General features: G+C 45.7%; 2 protein-coding genes across 10 annotated transcripts in view; one reads left to right on the forward strand and one right to left on the reverse strand.

Annotated features, from left to right (window-relative positions):
• Positions 1-12,912, forward strand: part of LOC139368423 (formin-like protein 3) — a 51,923-nt gene extending 39,011 nt beyond the window's left edge. For 2 of the 9 annotated variants that reach the window (XM_071107293.1, XM_071107298.1), the window contains 14 exons: positions 678-779; positions 1,133-1,517; positions 2,237-2,320; positions 2,522-2,646; positions 2,926-3,128; positions 3,505-3,808; positions 4,061-4,141; positions 4,392-4,521; positions 4,663-4,823; positions 5,165-5,266; positions 6,079-6,171; positions 6,489-6,612; positions 7,312-7,447; positions 10,840-11,830. In XM_071107293.1, coding sequence (XP_070963394.1) covers positions 678-779; positions 1,133-1,517; positions 2,237-2,320; positions 2,522-2,646; positions 2,926-3,128; positions 3,505-3,808; positions 4,061-4,141; positions 4,392-4,521; positions 4,663-4,823; positions 5,165-5,266; positions 6,079-6,171; positions 6,489-6,612; positions 7,312-7,403 — 1,986 coding nt within the window. In that variant the 3' untranslated portion in view covers positions 7,404-7,447; positions 10,840-11,830. Of the gene's footprint in view, positions 1-677; positions 780-1,132; positions 1,518-2,236; positions 2,321-2,521; positions 2,647-2,925; positions 3,129-3,504; positions 3,809-4,060; positions 4,142-4,391; positions 4,522-4,662; positions 4,824-5,164; positions 5,267-6,078; positions 6,172-6,488; positions 6,613-7,311; positions 7,448-9,486; positions 9,631-10,839 lie in introns of those variants that run through there. The other 7 variants (XM_071107292.1, XM_071107297.1, XM_071107300.1 and 4 more) reach the window with 7 other exon arrangements.
• A 66-nt stretch (positions 12,913-12,978) lies between these two features.
• The window catches only part of LOC139368422 (low-density lipoprotein receptor-related protein 1-like), a 138,190-nt gene continuing 131,407 nt past the window's right edge, over positions 12,979-19,761 (reverse strand). Inside the window, exons 87-90 of the mRNA XM_071107291.1 lie at positions 17,009-17,082; positions 16,752-16,845; positions 15,388-15,532; positions 12,979-15,118 (exon numbers count right to left, since the gene is read on the reverse strand). Of these exons, the coding sequence (XP_070963392.1) occupies positions 14,969-15,118; positions 15,388-15,532; positions 16,752-16,845; positions 17,009-17,082 (463 nt within the window). The 3' untranslated portion in view covers positions 12,979-14,968. The remainder of the gene's footprint in view (positions 15,119-15,387; positions 15,533-16,751; positions 16,846-17,008; positions 17,083-19,761) is intronic.

The raw sequence follows: 19,761 nt of genomic DNA on the forward strand, positions 1-19,761 counted from the left end.
CAATGAGTCTTTTAGTTGTTATTCACACTGAATTTTTGTAGCACATTTGTCCTTCTCCGTACTGATGAATGTGCATGAAAAGAGTTCTACGAAGTACCGTAGTCAGGTACGCCATTATCCGGTCAGGATTGGGTCTCCTCTGCTATTTCAGTCGGGCAGTAATGTGAAGTACACCATCCCCCCCATGTTCTTCCAATGACCCCATTCTAACACAGAAAGGTCAGGAGGCGCACGTGCCGTCATCTGGAGAATTTCAAAACAAACCCGGCTTTCAGGGGCCAGGAATTACGGGGGAGGAGGAGAGCGAGCATTCCCAGAGAATTCCTTTTACTACTTGTACAACATGTTATCCAATTTCAAAAGTGAAAGCTAACTAGGCTATGTCAGCCTCACTTGAACCTGCTGTGTCATGCTGCAAAGCGTATCACATTTCTTACTGACGCTGCAGCGAATATAGTACACAAGAGCGAGAGAGAGAGAGATAGAGAGCAAAAGTGGAACTGGGCGAGATGCCCGAGGTGGACTTTACTGAATCAACGCTTTAATTCACCTCCTCTCCCCGCTATCCCTTTCTCCATCCCTGTTGTTCCATCTCCCCACTCACTCTGCTTCACTCTCCATGCCTGCTGCCTTCTCTTTCTTTCCTCGCCCTTTTCATCCTCTCCACCCTGCACTAGGTGACGGAGAAGCTGCTGGAGGTGGAGAATGAGACCATCATGAAAGTGGCTGACCTGGAGAAGCAGCTCCTGCAGAAGGACAAGGATCTCCACGTCATACGGGTAAGACGAGCTGGGATTCACGATTATGATACGGAATCAAATTGCCATTCCCGTTTCTCATATACGCCATCAAATGCACCCTTGATGATTCAGCACAGCCGCAGCTGTGTCTTCGCGCGTCTTAATGTTGTATTTAATATGTTGTTTTGCAGCAGTGTTTCACGACGCCTGGTTGAGTATACGTACTGCCGTGGCAGACTAACATCAACGTTTGATTAACTATGCTCGAGCGAGAATGCTATTATAGACAATTGATCGGCAGGATATGGCATGATTATGATCCTGTATGGTTTTTCGTAGTCATCATAGAGCCGTTTCTCTCTCTGTCTCCCCCTGGTGGTCTGACCCAACAGGAGACGTACGAGTCGACCAACACCCAGGTCCACACCCTGAGGAGGATGATCAAGGAGAAGGACGCTGCCTTCCAGAGGAGCTTCAACATCGAGAAGCGCCTGCTGGAGATGGAACAGCAGGGGACCATCCGCCTCCGCAAGCAGCCGGACGGGGACATCGCCATCGAGCCCCTGGGAGGGGGCGGTGGTGGAGGAGGAGGGGGTAGAGATCCGGGGGTGCCTCTGGGTGACTTTGGGCAGAACGGAGGATTCTCAGTGGGGCCTGGAGGAGTAACAGGGCCAGGAGGACCAGGAGGACCAGGGACTAGTCTACCATCGGCCAGTGAAGCACCACCTCCCCCGCCTCCCCCTCCTCCGCCTCCTCCTCCTCTGCCCTCTGCTTTAGGTACAGTACCATGATCAGTTATACTATTTCACTTCATTGTGCCGACTAGAACTATAACATGTTGGCTTTGTTTTCACATTGTCCTTCATAGCAGGGGTTCCCACCCTTTTCTATTCCAAATTCCAAAGCCCACTGAAGAGGTTGAGAATCAATACCTTACAGCACAAACTATGGTGGGTGTGTAACCAGGCCAGTACAGCTCGGCTCTGTAGTGTGAAAAGGGTACTATGTGTGGTGTACATGTATGTAAGAGAGAGGAAGTCACTAGAGTCCAAAGGGACATGGGGGACATAGGTCTATGAGGGCAGATCTATTTTAGAGTTGCCCTCGTTGCCCTTTTGTGCCCAGCCAGGTGATTGGTCAGAGTAGGGCCCGGGCCCCGCCCGTCCAGACAGGAAAGGGAAACGCTAGGGTGTTTCCTCCCTCACTGTGAATCAAGGTGCTGACAGGCTGTGCACACACACACACACACACACACACACACACACACACACACACACACACACACGGAAACAGCTGGATGGACGCACAACACTAGTGCATGCAATCATAAACAAATATTACTATTCGTCGTATTGATTTGGTACAGCATGCCTGAACTAGCCTCTCACAGATGTCCATACGCTTGGGATTTGATTACGGCTCATGAGAATAGAGCTGCCCAGACTCCGGCGTTATTGGTCGATGCTGACTTGAGTGTCTTGTGTTCTATTCCACAGGAGCGAATGCTCCACCCCCACCTCCTATGGCCCCGCCTTTACCAGGAACTGCACCCAACTTCATCCTCAATATGGGCCTATCAGGTAAGAGCGAACACCAGCCTCCAAATACAATGCATTGCACGTCTGCTATGGTGCCACTACGGTTCATTTGAACTTAAAAGGAAGTTAGGGTGGAGTAGACAATGTGTCGAAAAGATACAAGTCTGATTGTGTGATGGAAATGTGCATGATTGTCTATATAATGGCTGTCCTGGTGTTCTATGTAATAATGTCGGTCTGCAGCTATCAGGATCAAGAAGCCCATCAAGACCAAGTTCCGCCTGCCTATTTTCAACTGGACCGCGCTGAAACCCAACCAGATCAACGGCACGGTCTTCAGCGAGATAGATGATGAACGAGTACTAGAGGTGAGTCTACCAGTCCAGGGGAAACCTCCCTTTCGGGGGCCTTCATCTGACAGTTTCTCTCTTCATTTTGGGCCCAAGTTGTTCCGTGTCATGACACGTGGTCAGGAAAATAGGCCCGCATGGCCCTCCTCCTAACTCATTGTATACGGATAGTTAACCCTGCCCTGTTTTATTGCAATCAAAACCAAACAAAACTCCAATTAAAACAGGTATTTTTCATAGAAGATGTACATGCTTTGAGGTATCACGTTTGACTGAGTGTGTGGTGTCTGTCTATAGGAGCTGGATGTGGAGAAGTTTGAGGAGCTTTTTAAGACCAAGGCCCAGGGTCCTTTGGTGGACCTGAGTGGCCCCAAGACCAAAGTGTCTCAGAAGGCTGCCAACAAGGTCAGCCTGCTGGACGCAAACCGCTCCAAGAACCTGGCCATCACCCTGAGGAAGGCCAACAAGAGCACTGAGGAGATCTGCAAAGCCATACAGAGGTACGTACTGTAACCTATACCTCGCTTTCCACAAATCAAAATGTATTTTAACGTCAACAAATCAGTTGTCACAAAGTGCATTACAGTATCCCGGCCTGGGCCTTCAAAGAGCAAGCAGTGTCCAGGGAAAAACTGCCTAGAAGGAAGTAACCTAGAGAGGAACCATACTCCGAGGGGCCCAACCATGTGGTTCTATGCTGCATCGTTTCCAGTTCTAGCGCTGATGTTTCTAACCTGTCTTCCCCCTTCTGATGCTTTCTGCAAGGTCTCCCTACTCAGGTTTGACCTGAAAAGCCTTGCCGGTGGACTTGGTGGAGTTTCTGATGTTTCTAACCTGTTCAGTGTTGCAACCTCTACTATCTGCTTCTCCTTATAGCTTTGATCTGAAGGCCTTGCCGGTGGACTTCGTGGAGTGTCTGATGCGGTTCCTTCCCACGGAGGCCGAGGGGAAGACGATGCGTCAGTACGAGCGGGAGCGGCGACCGCTGGACGCGCTGACGGACGAGGACCGATTCATGCTCTTCTTCTCCAAGATCGAACGGCTCACCCAGAGGATGAATATCATTACGTTCGTCGGGAACTTCTCGGAAAACGTCGGCATGCTGACCCCGCAGCTCAACGCCATCATCGCAGCGTCCGCGTCCGTCAAGTCTTCACCCAAGTTAAAACGCATGCTAGAGGTAAGGCTTCTCGCTCTTGGATTCCAACATCGGGGATTAAAGTAGTTTGACTTTGGATGACAAGCGTTGTTTCAGTTTTAGCAACCAGTGGTGAATTTCCCCAAGAGTTTCTTAGCACTAAAATCATCTATGTCAGTTTTAGGCAATGGATCTTAGTGCGACAACTATTTGGGAAAACTTTTTTGTTTTTGCATGACCCTGGCCACATTTTTATGGCGCTAAGATTGTAATTCTTCTTTTATATGCTCATAGATCATCTTAGCCCTGGGAAACTACATGAACAGCAGCAAGAGAGGCTCTGTGTATGGCTTCAAGCTACAAAGTCTTGATCTGGTGAGTACTGTACGAAACAAAGTAGAACATTCTAGACACTGTATCGTCATATTAGTTACAAGAGGCTAGACTTTTTTCAAGATGTACTCCTCCAGATCGAGAAGAGCCTTGGTTGATATGTATTCTGGTCATGCATTCAGTTTTAAGTGCTCAGTTTATCTCCATATTAGTTATACAAGGCTACAATTATACACTTGTTTCAAGAGTGATAAAAGAGGCTTGGCTAATATGCATTCCTCTCCTCCCACAGCTGCTGGACACCAAGTCTACAGACAGGAAGATGACTCTGCTCCACTACATAGCTGTGGTTGTCAAGGAGAAGTATCCAGAGCTGGCTAACTTCTTCAACGAACTACACTTTGTGGACAAAGCTGCTGCAGGTGAGTACACAGCTATAGACCTCACGAGACAGGACTGGGACTCCTCTTCTGACTGTATGAAGAAGACAGTTCATGTGAAGCACAGTAGAAATGAGGAGGCTTGATATTTGTGTGCCTGCGTGCGTATCTCTCTCTCTCTAGTGTCTCTGGAGAATGTGCTGCTGGACGTGCGGGAGCTGGGTAAAGGGATGGATCTGATCAGGAGAGAGTGTAGTCTCCACGACCACTCTGTTCTCAAGGGCTTCCTCCAGACTAGCGACACTCAGCTTGACAAACTGCAGAAGGACGCCAAGACTGCGGAGGTAAACTTAACACATCCTATCAAAACTGCAAACACAATGGTTCAATACTGGTCTGTAAACTTCTAAACGTCTTCCACTACCATAAAACCGCTAAAGCAAGCACAGCATTTTTCTTCAGGGAAAATAGCTTTGCAAAAACTACAAACAAGTCAAAACCCAACACGACACAACTTAGTGTAACACCTCTCCCTAGAAGCAGCACAACGAAAGCCAAAAAGCCCAAGATACAACAATGCAGGACAACACTTGACCTCAAACAAAAGGCTTTGTAAAGGTTGGCGATGTTGACAAATGTTGTGTTCCTGCCTTTTACACTTCTGTCTCCCCCGGTCATTTTCTAGGAAGCCTTCAACAATGTGGTCAACTATTTTGGGGAGAGCTCCAAGACGACTCCTCCGTCCGTGTTCTTCCCTGTGTTTGTGCGATTCATCAGAGCTTACAAGGTAAGGGAGGACCAAGCAGCACAGTTCTAACACGTACATGTATATAATATGCCACATAGCAAACGTCGTTACAGTAAAGCGCCTGCATATATTTATTATGCATATGGGATCCCTGTAGGGGATCACACTCTTACCAACTAAGCCACACAGGATTGTTTTTAGGTGGAGATTGCCCTCTGTCCTATGGGAGTTAGCCTAACCTTTGGTTAGTCTGGGTCTGGGTGTTGCCCTGCTGCCTCTAAGAGCAGAGCAGAGCTGTCTGTGTGCCACAGGACAGGGTGTGGACTGGAGTCACAGGTCTAATAACAGGATGGGCCAGCTGGGTCTGCCTTCAGAGCCGCAGCTGTGGTGTTTAGACTGGGTCCGGTCTCCCGCTTCCTACCCCCCTGCTTTCCCCTTTCTCCCCCTACCTCCCCACTCTGACCCCCGGACCGAGGGCCCCGCCCTGCCTCTGCGTCCCCCTGCCTCCACCCTCCCCCCCCCCCGGAAGGACAGACGGCCCTGCCTCCGCCTGCTGGACAGCCCTGCCACACAGACACCTTCCTGAGATTGTTCTCTACAAGAATGTATGGATCTGCGCGCTTGCATGCGTATCTGTGTGTGTGAGAGAGAGAGAAACAGAGAGGGGATCAGAGAGAGAGAGGGAGACACACAGAAAAATGTATGTTGCTGACTGTTTTGCTACATGAAAGTGTGTTGTCTCTGTTTACTCAACACCGAAAACCATTTATTCTATTGTAAACTAGATATATTTCCGTGTCTTGATTTGTATTTCTCTGAGTGGCGTCCATTTTGTGTTCTCCTCCCTACAGGATGCGGTGGTGGACAATGAGCAGAGGAAAAAGCAGGAGGAAGCCATGAGAGAGAAATTACTGGCTCAGGAGGCCAAGCAACACGACCCCAAGGTACAGTACTAGAAGTCTCCCTAGCCCTGACTGACAGACAAGGCCCAAAAAACCAGGAAGATTATAATAGTCACTGGACTCAACCAACAGTAGTAAAATTGAGCTTATTGTACAACGATTCTAGAGGGTCTAGATGTAGAATGTAGACTAAATTGTGGATAATCTTGCGATCAACAGTGCCTTTATATTTCCTCAATATATTTCTCACACTTCCAATAAGGAGTTCATGCATTTTATACGATTGAAATGATCCGTGGGCAGCTCAAGTTATTTGGGCGACCTCGGCAGGATTTGATCCTTCCTCCTCTCCCTCCTAGGTCCAGGTAGTGAAGAAGAGGCAGCAGCAACAGGAGCTGATCTCGGAGCTGCGTAAACGCCAGGCTAAGGACCACCGGCCCGTCTACGAGGGGAAGGACGGCACCATCGAGGATATCATCACAGGTGGGCTCGACATGCAGCCACGCAGGCAGCCACGCAGCCCCCAGCCGGGCCCCAGGTCTCCTGGTCCAAACCCCAGTCCTAGGGGCAGAGGCCGGGGCCAGGCTAAGATCACTGTGGTCCTCAACTGCTCGGCTGGAGGAGCACTCTGTTACGTGGTTCAGACACCACTGCTCGAGGCTATCCAGCTGCTAGACAGCAGCAGATTCCAGTTCTGAACGTCCCAGTAGTTGTGTTTTTTTGTGGCCTGCTAGTTGTCTAGATGAGTACGGTCTCGTTATTACAGAGTAGAGTAGGCCTGTAGTTAAGCCATTGGCTGTTATGCGCGTCCCAGTAGGTCAAAAAAAAATTTCCACCGTGTCTCGATGCCCTGTTTCGTTGGGAGGTGCAAACTGAGGACAGTTTCTAACTTCACTCTCATTAATCAGCGTCGACAGTGAAATCTAAATGATCAATGTTAATAATATGCTAATAATGCTTCCTCCCCAGTACTGGTCCTTTACAACACTTGTGTCATCTCCGTTACTCTACATACAGTATAGCCCTGTCATCCTGGACATAGTGCGCATCTCAAATAGCACTTTATTCCCTGTAGTGCACTACATAGGGAATAGAGTGCTTTTCAGACGTGTACAACAGTACAGTAACAGTACAGGTTCCTCTGTCTCAGGTGTGACGTTTTCTCCCCTCCTCCCCCCTCAGTGCTGAAGAGCGTCCCCTTCACAGCCCGTACTGCTAAACGAAGCTCACGGTTCTTCTGTGAAGCACAGCTCTGTGATGACTCCAACTGCTAGCCCCTACAGTTCCTCCCCCCTAATGCCAAGGTTGTCCAGAACAGGTGTCCTCTCCTCGTTACCCCCCCCCCCCCCCCCCCCCCCCCCGCCCTTGCCTGACCACTCTGCATGCAGCATGACCACCTCGTCACTCCCTAAGATTACTCCTTACCCCCCCCCTTTTACTAATTTAGGCCAGTCTGCAGTTTGCTTGAATCCCGGCCTTTAACTCTTATTGGTGGCAAGTGTGTCTTCTATCTACCTCAAAGGACTTCTACCTGAATTAACAGGATATAAGTCAGCCAGCCAAACCTCTGAATGACTGAACCTGATATTTAGATATTCATACTGAACAAAAATATAAAACGCAACATGCAACAATTTCAACGATTTTTCTGAGTTACAGTTCATCTAAGGAAATCAGTCAGTTGAAATAAAGGAATTAGGTCCTAATCTGTAGATGTCTCATGACTGGGAATACAGATATGTATCGGTTGGGTCACAGACACTGTACCTTTAAAAAAAAAAAAAAAGTAGGGGTGTGGATCAGAAAACCAGTCAGTATCTGGTGTGACCACCATTTGCCTCATGCAGCCTAACACATCTCCTTCACACAGAGTTGATCAGGCTGTTGATTGTGGCCTGTGGAATGTTGTCCCACTCCTCTTCAATGGTTGTGCGAAGTTGCTGGATATTGGTGGGAACTGGAACACGCTGACGTACATATCGATCCAGAGCATCCCAAACATGCTCAATGGGTGGCATGTCTGGTGAGTATGCAGGCCATGGAAGAATTGGGACATTTTCAGCTTCCAGGAATTGTGTCCAGATCCTTGCGACATGGGGCCGTGCATGGGGGCATCTGAGGTGATGGCGACGGATGGGCCTCAGGATCTCGTCACGGTATCTCTGTGATTTCAAATTGCCATTGATAAAATGCAGTTGTCTGTAACTTATGCCTGCCCATACCATAACCCCACCCCCATAGGGAACTCTGTTCACGACATTGACGTCAGCAAACATCTCGCCCACACGACGCGATACACGCGGTCTGCCATCTACCCGGTACAATCGAAACTGGGATTAACCTGTGAAGAGCACACTTCTCCAGCGTGCCATTGTCCATCGAAGGTGAGCATTTGCCCACTGAACTTGCTTACAACGCCAAACTGCAGTCAAGTCAAGACCCTGGTGAGGACGCCGAACACGGAGAGGAGCTTCGCTGAGACAGTTTCTGCAGAAATTCTTCAGTTGTGCAAACCCACAGTTTCGTCTGCTGTCCGGGTGGCTGGTCTCATATGATCCCGCAGGTGAAGTGGAGGTCCTGGGCTGGTGTGGTTATATATGGTCTGCAGTTGTGTGGCCGATTGGACGTACTGCCAAATTCTCTAAAACAACATTCTGGTAGAGAAATTAACATTACATTTTCTGGCAACAGCTCCGGTGGACATTCCTGCAGTCAGCATGCCAATTGCACGCTCCCTCAAAACTTGAGACATCTGTGGCATTGTGTTGTGACAAAACTGCACATTTAGATTGGCCTTTTATTGTCCCCAGCACAAGGTTCACCTGTGTAATGATCATGCCGTTTAATTGGATTCTTGATATCCCACACCTGTCAGTCCACCTATCTTAGCAAATTAAAATTGCTCAATTACAGGGATGTAACTAATTTGTGCTCAAAATATTAGAGAAATATGCTTTTTGTGCATATGGAACATTTCTGGGATCTTTTATTTCAGCTCATGAAACATGGGACCAACACTTTACATGTTGCGTTTATATTTTTGTTCAGCATAGTACGCAGTATGAAATATAATCATATAATCAAGTTGCATTTACTGTAGCATAATAGCATGAGTATGAAAAGCTACATTATGTATAAGATATCAGTTTTTTCAGGTTTTATACTTTTTGAGATGTATTTATTTAAATAAAAAAATACAGTATTAAGAAGTTTGGCTATAAAACCAATCTTGTTAACCAAACAGTGCCTTGTTGTTCCATGAAACTAACTAATGTGGTTGGTTTGGTTTCTCTCTAACCTGGTAACAACCTTTCCTCAACCATCACTCTTTTTCCTTCATTCTACCCCTCTGAACAGCTGAACAGAAGATAAATAACAGTATATGCCACTCCTAAACGCTGCAGGGTAAGGAAGGTAGCCTGAAGCCTGGCCTGTCTGCTTTGGCCCTGCTTGTACTGTGGCCCCTCTGTGTGCTGCTAGCTACACAGTATATGGTGCTGCTAGTCATGTCAGCTGCTTTAGCCAATCCAGCGCTTCAGATTCATTATAACAGCTAGAACTGCTTTGCTGTACTGCACAGCAGTAAGGTATGCTATGCTTTACAACAGTCAGATATGCTTTACTGTACTGTGAAGAGCACACTTCTCCAGCGTGCCATTGTCCATCGAAGGTGAGCATGCATAAGGTATGCTATGCTTTACAACAGTCAGATATGCTTTACTGTACAACAGTAAGAAACATGCAGCTGAGCCTACAGTGCTGTGAGATTTATATAGCGGTTTACAACCCCCTCAGCATTTCAAACAGACCAACTCCCTTTCCCCAAAGAGCCAGCAGAAGCGCACGTATCCGGCCTCGTTTCCATTTTTATTCATGTCTTTTATTTAACTAGGCAAGTCAAACAGTGTACCTCTCAAGATAAGACTATTTCATCCACCATTCTACTCAGGTCCCTCCATCCCCACCTCACTCACCTCTTTCTTGCATGCTGTGTCCAGTGTTCTGTCCATCCGCCACTCACCGGTCTGTCACCTGTTGATGTCATGTCTCAACGTCCTGTTTTGCCCTGTTAACTGTGACTTGCGGTGTGCTGAGCAGCTCGATGGTCAACGAGCTCTGTTGAGCCCCCTGCACATCCACACAGACAAAAGGACATGCATACATACATACTCAGAAAAATAGGTAATACTATTTGAACACTCCAGTATAAAAGGGCTACATAACACTGTCATAATCATGACGTAGCAGATAAATATTTTGTCTCTTCAGCATAGTATCTCACGGAGCTCGTTGACTGCCACAACTGTGATATTATTTTAACGTTTTATTATGTTGTTCCCTAGTTAGGTTGTTGAGATTTATTTGAATAACTATACTACCCCCCCCCCCCCCCATAGCCTTGGATTGAACAATCCATATTTCTCTGTCAGTTTTAAGTTGACAATACAAGGCTATGGGAAGGCATCATTCTGTTATTGGTTAACGGATATCCACTTTCAATTGGCTACCCATTTGACAACATATAAGTAAAATTGGAAAATGTGAAACATAATTGGCACTCTATTTGCAGAAATATACTGTTAGGATAAGCACTGCAAATAGAAGTTCCTTCATCACCAACCTCAAACATGAGCATGATGCCACTGGAGCAGTTTGACTTCCCAGTTAACCTGAGTGACCCCTCTCTCCCCCTCCCTCACCCACTCACAGATCTCCGCAGCCAGCCTTTCCTGCGGCATGACGCGATGATCCGGAGCGGCTGGAAGAGACCCTAAACAAACCACTCGTTCCTCCTCATTTATCCCCCATTCGCTTTATAACCCCCCCCTTCCCTACCTGTGTCCCGGTGGTCTCACCCACCCGAGGCTGCATCTCCCTGCAGATCAGAGACTGAAAGCCGGACAGGACTGAACCAATGGCCCAAGTTTTAAGGGGGTATTTATTTATTTATGGAGATCCTATATGGACACGATCTCTCAACAAGCAGGTATAAGCACAGACATCAGGTGGGTTAGTCTACTCCCTCTCCCACTGCAAACACACACCGTATGCACGAAGGCACACACACAGAAAATAGAGGACTACAGCGATTGCCAGTGTTGGCATTAAGAACAGGAGTTGAGCCCTTAAAGGGGGGGCTCGCCTCACAAAAGCAGGAAGGACACTGCAACTGCATAATGTGGACATGGAACCAGAAGTGCCTCCTGCCAAGTGCCTGCCAACGTGGATCTAATTTCCTTGAATGTGTCGGTCGGTTGTATAAAATGACAGCATATGTTGACTCTACTGCTGGGATTTCCATTTCAAAGAGAACAGGGTTGTTTTCATAAGGCCCGAAATGAAAGAAAACAGACTGAAACTAGGAGGGACTAGCTGGACCTGACCAATAAGAAATGCTTATTTTTCCTGGCAAAACGCTTTAGGTTCTGAGCCCTAATGAATATGGCCCAGGGTTTTGCCATCGCAGAACGTCTCTGTCAACAGATTGAAGATTATTGTTCCGAGTCTTTGGAGAGGTTTCTGTACAAGCTAGCCAAACCAAACTTCCTCTACTCGGTCTTATTATTTTGAGAACGAATTAAGTGCCTTTTTTGTTTAGACAGTATTATTTCTGTGACTCAGCTATAATTTGTATCTTTAGTTGTTAAATATTTGATTTTTTTTATTGCATTTGTTTGATAACATTACCTTCAAAAAAAAAGAATCATATGCAATGGTTTGGAATCAGAATTCCAGCTTTAATCACTATACAGTATTTAAAGGTTGCTTCTCAGCACTGTTCTCTAAATTCGTTTAGGCCAGTGTCTGAAAACATTTGAGTGGGTAAAAACATTCCATGTATTTACTTTCTATTACTTTTAACTTTATGACCTACAGTCCAATCACCACTTCAGTCGTACCACTTTAGGCCGGGATTCATTCCAATCCGCCATATGGTGCAGTTGACATTGAGGGCTCTATTCAAAGAACTGGATCGCTGGAGCGTTACATAGAAATGTTAAAGGCCATTTCCCGACTGAGCCGACAATATGCAGCGTTTTACAGTGAATGCAGTCGGCGCTGACGCCGGAGCTTTGCCTTTAAACTTCAATCACGCCGAACTTCCGAGACACGGGTTGAGTAGAGCCCTTTAAAAAAAGTCTGTCCGATTTTTTTTATTTAACGAGGCAAGTCAGTTAAGAACAAATTCTTATTTTCAATGACGGCCTAGGAACAGTGGGTTAACTGCCTGTTCAGGGGCAGAACGACATATTTGTACCTTGTCAGCTCGGGGATTTAAACTTGCAACCTTTTGGTTACTAATCCAACACTCTAACCACTAGGCTACCCTGCCGCCCCGATTAAGCCAAGATATCCGGCGTTTCCGTCAATACGGCCATGCATTTGTTTGGTAGGTAAAGAATGCATTGCTATGATTCGAACCATGTTCTTCATGCATCAAGTTCCTGAACTGTCATGAACAATTTCCCCCCTAATAGCCATCAAGTTAAGCACAATGACTGTGCACTCAGATCTACAAATCGGTGTTTCAATATGGCATTTCCACAAAAGGGACAGCGCATATTTACACTACTTACATTGCCTTAATGTTGTACGAGACACTACTTCTATAGCAGATATTTCTACATACATACATTTGATGTAAATCAACTAATTTTACGCCTTTTACTTGTGCTTGTCTGTCATAAGGATGAAATGAAATAGTGTCTGACATTTGATGCGTGTTGTCCAAAAGACCCCCCCCCCCCCCCTTAATAAACAAAATGACAATGTGACTCACAATTGAAAGTCTCTGCTGTCTCTCTCACTCATTTTTTCACACCAAATGAAAGTCAGATCCACAATGCATTTCTACTATAAAAATCCATTTAATTTCTGATATCAAAAAGAAATAAAATCATAACTAACCGAAACAGAGCAACAACAAATCCACGTGTGGGGTTTTGTTTTGCTGAAGTGTTTCTGTCAAAATTAAAACAGATTGTTCCTAATTTACATTATTCAAATAAAAATGTAACAGAGCAGAAATGTTATTCAAATCCAAATGATAGTGCATACTGTTAATAAAAGTGATGGTTAAGCTAGAACAGTTTGCTATAGGGTGTGTGTGTGTGTTGTGAATCGCATGCAGTGTCATCTGTAATACAGTATGGCAGTTATGGCTGATCACCTCCAACTGGTTAGAAGCAGCATGTTCAGCAGCGCGTGATTGGCTGAGACTGAGCCTGGACCAATGACAGACAGGCAGGCAGGCAGACAGTTCTATCAGACATACAAAACAGGCAGACAGACAGGGCTGGCTGGCTGGCTGACAGATGGTTAGACGGACAAGCCGACAGACAGACGGCTAGCTAGCGTTAGCAGCAAGGCAGAGGGGGAAAATCAACAGGGGACGCTAATCAGGAGGCTAATAGTCCGAACCTCCCAAGGAATGCACTTACAATGAGCAGAAACCGAAATTACAGAGGCATAATGTAATTATTACATACATTCAAAACAAAAACAACACACAGCATTGTTGTTATAAATCCCCACTGAAGTACCATTAAAAACAACTGGCCTCTCCTGAAAGTATGTTTACTATCACCAACAGCTCGTTGTTACACTGTAGATGTTTGTTTTCCCCCCCAGCAATGGCAGGTATTCACAGAGGCATTCTTGGTGCCAAACTGCCTATTTCCAGGATGAACGTTACAGTTGATACTGAAATAAACAGTCACTGAGCTGATCCATGAACCCTCTGGGCCCCAATATGTATCACCCGTCATATCAAAGCCCCCCCCCCCCCCCCCCCCCCCCCCCCCCCCAAAAAAAACATGTCCTCTCGTAACCCAAAGACATCCTCAGTTATTTCCCTCGGAACTGTCATCCTGGAATGTTTGCTCCAATACAATCATATTCCTCCAACACATTACACACTCCATTAACCCATTGACTTTTCATTAAGCAAAAAAAAAAAATCAGCCGTTCGTTTATTCAAGACCAAAACAGAAAAGGTGGTGGAACATAGTACAGACAGACTGCTATATGTTATTTCATGTTTTGTATTCCTGGGTATATTGTCAAGACACTTTGTTAATAGGGTTATATATATATATATATATATATATGCGTGTGTAAATATATTTCACTTTTAGTCTGTGCAAGGAGGTAAAAGACAATCACTCAACTGAACGGACATTAGTATGTGTGACGCTGACTGACTCGGTCATGTGGACATGTGCAGTTCTGGTTCTAGTTCCTGAACTACAGTTCCAGAACTCTTTTCGTTCCATCGGCTATGGTCTCACTCTGCACCTCCAGCATAGACCGAACCGGCATCAATAGGCATTCGGAACTGACTGAGTATTGAACTTGGCCCCCCTCTTTTCTCCACATCTTTCACAAACAACAAGAAATCCTCTGAAATGGAACAATGTTTTTTTCCCCCCCTTATACAATTCATACAAAAATAAAAACGTAAAATTGTTCCACTGCTGTTTGTTTTGCTCTACACCTTTGCACAGAGGTAGCGGCTATATGGATGAAGGGGGGCGGGAGGGAGAGTAGCGAGGGAGGATGGAGGTGAGCAACATTTTAAAACAAGAGAGTTGAATGTATAAATCTGTCTATAAAATGCTTCTTCCTTTTTCTGACCAGAGGAATTTTTTTTTGTTTTTTTTTTGTCAAAAGAACAAAATATAATACTGCAATCACATACAAAAGTACTCCTTCATTTTATAGTGTTCTCGCTTTCTTTTCTGTTTCTTTTCTCGATTGGTAAAAAGGCATAAGATCAGCGTTTGTCTCTTTGCGGGTGTGGTTTAGCCTTGGCTCGGTCATGCCTGACCTCTGACCCCTAGGCCAGCGGGTCACTCATGTCCTCGTCCTCCCCATCGTCCCCCTGTGACAGCAACTCTTTCTTCTCGTCTGTACTAGCCAATGAGCTGCGGCTGTTGTGGGCTCCCATGTACAGGGTGGCGTACACAGGGTTGGTGAAGTTGGTGGGCTGTAGGGAGGGGGGACACAGAAACAATGTTTTGGACAAAGCGCATACAAGAGTCCTCAATTAGGTTTCATTTGCAATCCAGGTAGTCTTAGTGGCATAGTGCAGAAAAAGGTTTTACATGGTGTCAATGCCAAATTCATTCCCGATGAGTTAAGAAGTGCTGCAGTGTGAAAAACAAGTATCAAAACAACCTTGTTAAAACTGTGTTAAAACAAGTGTTACCTATTTAAGATGGGTCACGTGTGAAGATAAGGAAACGTGGGTGTTACCTTGTCTGGATCTAAAGCAAAGTCCGAATCCAGGAGTTCCCCAGCATCGTCGTCTGGCTCCCCTTCGTAGATCTTATAGGCTGGGTTCCCTATCTCCACGTTCATGGCCCCGTTGGTCATCCTGTGATGCTGGAAGCCCTTGGCACTGTGGACACACACACAGAGCGAGATTGTTTCTTCCCAACGCGGACAGTCGCAGAGACGTAGCCACAACACAGGAGCACCGGCTGAACGTACCGAGGGCCTTGAATCAAGCCACAGACAGGAGAGACATCCAACATGCGACATCAGCTACATGTACAGTACAGTACAGGAAAACGGCTCCCACACAGTCAAGGCAGCACAGAACCACGGTAAAATTGACAAAACAAATGAGCTTTAAAATGAGCATCCTGGTGAATGCTGGATTTTCCACAACGCAAATGTTCCACCTCCACAATGCAGGCACAGAAGCATCACTGATAGACACATGTATTTACACACGTAGATAGGGAAAGGTATGGATGGGTAAGGAAGAACCAATCAATCTATCTGTCAATACACCCCTGCGTCCCTGGGTGGGGAAACCCTGTTCCCGAACAAGAGAGAGGAGGGCAGGGACAGACAGACCGACTCTACTACAGAAAGACGAGCAAAATGGAGGACTGTCACAGGACCGACAGACAAGACGGTGGCTTAGATGAGGCATTGGGGAGAAGGGGGAGGATCTGGGGGGGGTGATGGACATGACCCTATTAAGTTACCGAGAACGTCGGGAGCGTTTTCCCGGCCATTCAGACCTAGATTGAGAGCGATAGAGAGAGAAGAGAGAGAGGAGAGAGATAAAGAAGGAGCGTGATGGTGGGAGGTAAAGATGACAGGTGGAAAAGAGATTCGAGTTTGACCTAATGAGTGGGAGCCCTCCCACCCAGTCCCAACACAATGGTTGTCTACTTCAGTAGCCCCCCCCCACCCCAAAATAAATGGGGGACGACGACGACTCGGTTAGAATGTACTAGTAAAATCCTTTTGTCATGTCAGTCATTGCATACCCTAGAGAGCCATTTAGAACTTGTCAGAAATGTCCAGTTCAACTAGGCCATCCCAGCTAACGTTTCTTAAGCTAGGTTTCTTAAGCCCAAAGATTTTGTTGGAATATTTGAGTCACTCAAATACCACAAGCATACACATTAGAAATGGAAAAAAAATGTACAGAATTGCTAGAACATTTGCTTAAAAACGGCTATATTTTCTCTGCACCTCATGACAAAATGTGTAGAATTGCAGGAAACATGCTTTAAAACCTGAAAAAAAAAACATTCCCCCAATGCTGGAAGGGGGGCCTGAGTGAAAGAGTTTGGGAACACCTGATCTGCTCCACTCACCCACGCATTCTCCTCTTGTACCACAAGATGGCGCCGACGACCAGCAGCGCCAGTAACAACAGCAGCAGCACTGGGATGACTATGGAGGCTGAACCTGCAGAGAGAGCAACACGGACACCAATGAGAACAGAGTATATGCAACACGTCGGCCAATGAGACGGACAGGTTACACCACGTATTGTGTTATAATCATGCGTTACAGTCTGTAGTTATAACATGTGTTTCACTCACACTGTACAGAGACTAAAGTAACTTACTTCCACTGGAGACAGGAGAATCAACAGGCGAGGCAATGACTTCACATCGATACCCACTCCATTCTATAGGACACCTAAATACACGTCACACAGGTTAGAGACCCCTAAATACACGTCACACAGGTTAGAGAGACACCTAAATACACGTCACACAGGTTAGAGAGACACCTAAATACACGTCACACAGGTTAGAGAGACACCTAAATACACGTCACACAGGTTAGAGAGACACCTAAATACACGTCACACAGGTTAGAGAGAGACACCTAAATACAGTGCCTTGCGAAAGTATTCGGCCCACTTGAACTTTGCGACCTTTTACCACATTTCAGGCTTCAAACATAAAGATATAAAACTGTATTTTTTTGTGAAGAGTCAACAACAAGTGGGACACAATCATGAAGTGGAACGACATTTATTGGATATTTCAAACTTTTTTAACAAATCAAAAACTGAAAAATTGGGCGTGCAAAATTATTCAGCCCCCTTAAGTTAATACTTTGTAGCGCCACCTTTTGCTGCGATTACAGCTGTAAGTCGCTTGGGGTATGTCTATCAGTTTTGCACATCGAGAGACTGACATTTTTTCCCATTCCTCCTTGCAAAACAGCTCGAGCTCAGTGAGGTTGGATGGAGAGCATTTGTGAACAGCAGTTTTCAGTTCTTTCCACAGATTCGATTGGATTCAGGTCTGGACTTTGACTTGGCCATTCTAACACCTGGATATGTTTATTTTTGAACCATTCCATTGTAGATTTTGCTTTATGTTTTGGATCATTGTCTTGTTGGAAGACAAATCTCCGTCCCAGTCTCAGGTCTTTTGCAGACTCCATCAGGTTTTCTTCCAGAATGGTCCTGTATTTGGCTCCATCCATCTTCCCATCAATTTTAACCATCTTCCCTGTCCCTGCTGAAGAAAAGCAGGCCCAAACCATGATGCTGCCACCACCATGTTTGACAGTGGGGATGGTGTGTTCAGGGTGATGAGCTGTGTTGCTTTTACGCCAAACATAACGTCTTGCATTGTTGCCAAAAAGTTCAATTTTGGTTTCATCTGACCAGAGCACCTTCTTCCACATGTTTGGTGTGTCTCCCAGGTGGCTTGTGGCAAACTTTAAACGACACTTTTTATGGATATCTTTAAGAAATGGCTTTCTTCTTGCCACTCTTCCATAAAGGCCAGATTTGTGCAATATACGACTGATTGTTGTCCTATGGACAGAGTCTCCCACCTCAGCTGTAGATCTCTGCAGTTCATCCAGAGTGATCATGGGCCTCTTGGCTGCATCTCTGATCAGTCTTCTCCTTGTATGAGCTGAAAGTTTAGAGGGACGGCCAGGTCTTGGTAGATTTGCAGTGGTCTGATACTCCTTCCATTTCAATATTATCGCTTGCACAGTGCTCCTTGGGATGTTTAAAGCTTGGGAAATATTTTTGTATCCAAATCCGGCTTTAAACTTCTTCACAACAGTATCTCGGACCTGCCTGGTGTGTTCCTTGTTCTTCATGATGCTCTCTGCGCTTTTAACGGACCTCTGAGACTATCACAGTGCAGGTGCATTTATACGGAGACTTGATTACACACAGGTGGATTGTATTTATCATCATTAGTCATTTAGGTCAACATTGGATCATTCAGAGATCCTCACTGAACTTCTGGAGAGAGTTTGCTGCACTGAAAGTAAAGGGGCTGAATCATTTTGCACGCCCAATTTTTCAGTTTTTGATTTGTTAAAAAAGTTTGAAATATCCAATAAATGTCGTTCCACTTCATGATTGTGTCCCACTTGTTGTTGATTCTTCACAAAAAAATACAGTTTTATATCTTTATGTTTGAAGCCTGAAATGTGGCAAAAGGTCGCAAAGTTCAAGGGGGCCGAATACTTTCGCAAGGCACTGTACATGTCACACAGGTTACAGAGAGACACCTAAATACACGTCACACAGGTTAGAGAGAGACACCTAAATACACGTCACACAGGTTAGAGAGACACCTAAATACACGTCACACAGGTTACAGAGAGACACCTAAATACACGTCACACAGGTTACAGAGAGACACCTAAATACACGTCACACAGGTTACAGAGACACCTAAATACACGTCACACAGGTTAAAGACACCTAAATACACGTCACACAAGTTACAGAGAGACACCTAAATACACGTCACACAGGTTAGAGACACCTAAATACACGTCACACAGGTTAGAGAGACACCTAAATACACGTCACACAGGTTACAGAGACACCTAAATACACGTCACACAGGTTACAGAGAGACACCTAAATACACGTCACACAGGTTACAGAGAGACACCTAAATACACGTCACACAGGTTAAAGACACCTAAATACACGTCACACAAGTTACAGAGAGACACCTAAATACACGTCACACAGGTTAGAGACACCTAAATACACGTCACACAGGTTACATAGAGACACCTAAATACACGTCACACAGGTTAGATAGACACCTAAATACACGTCACACAGGTTACAGAGAGACACCTAAATACACGTCACACAGGTTAGAGACACCTAAATACACGTCACACAGGTTAGAGAGACACCTAAATACATGTCACACAGGTTACAGCGAGACACCTAAATACACGTCACACAGGTTACAGAGAGACACCTAAATACACGTCACACAGGTTACAGAGAGACACCTAAATACACGTCACACAGGTTACAGAGACACCTAAATAAAGGTCACACAGGTTACAGAGAGACACCTAAATGCA

This window comes from Oncorhynchus clarkii, chromosome 16, assembly GCF_045791955.1.
Source record: "Oncorhynchus clarkii lewisi isolate Uvic-CL-2024 chromosome 16, UVic_Ocla_1.0, whole genome shotgun sequence".
Classification (NCBI taxonomy): domain Eukaryota; kingdom Metazoa; phylum Chordata; class Actinopteri; order Salmoniformes; family Salmonidae; genus Oncorhynchus; species Oncorhynchus clarkii.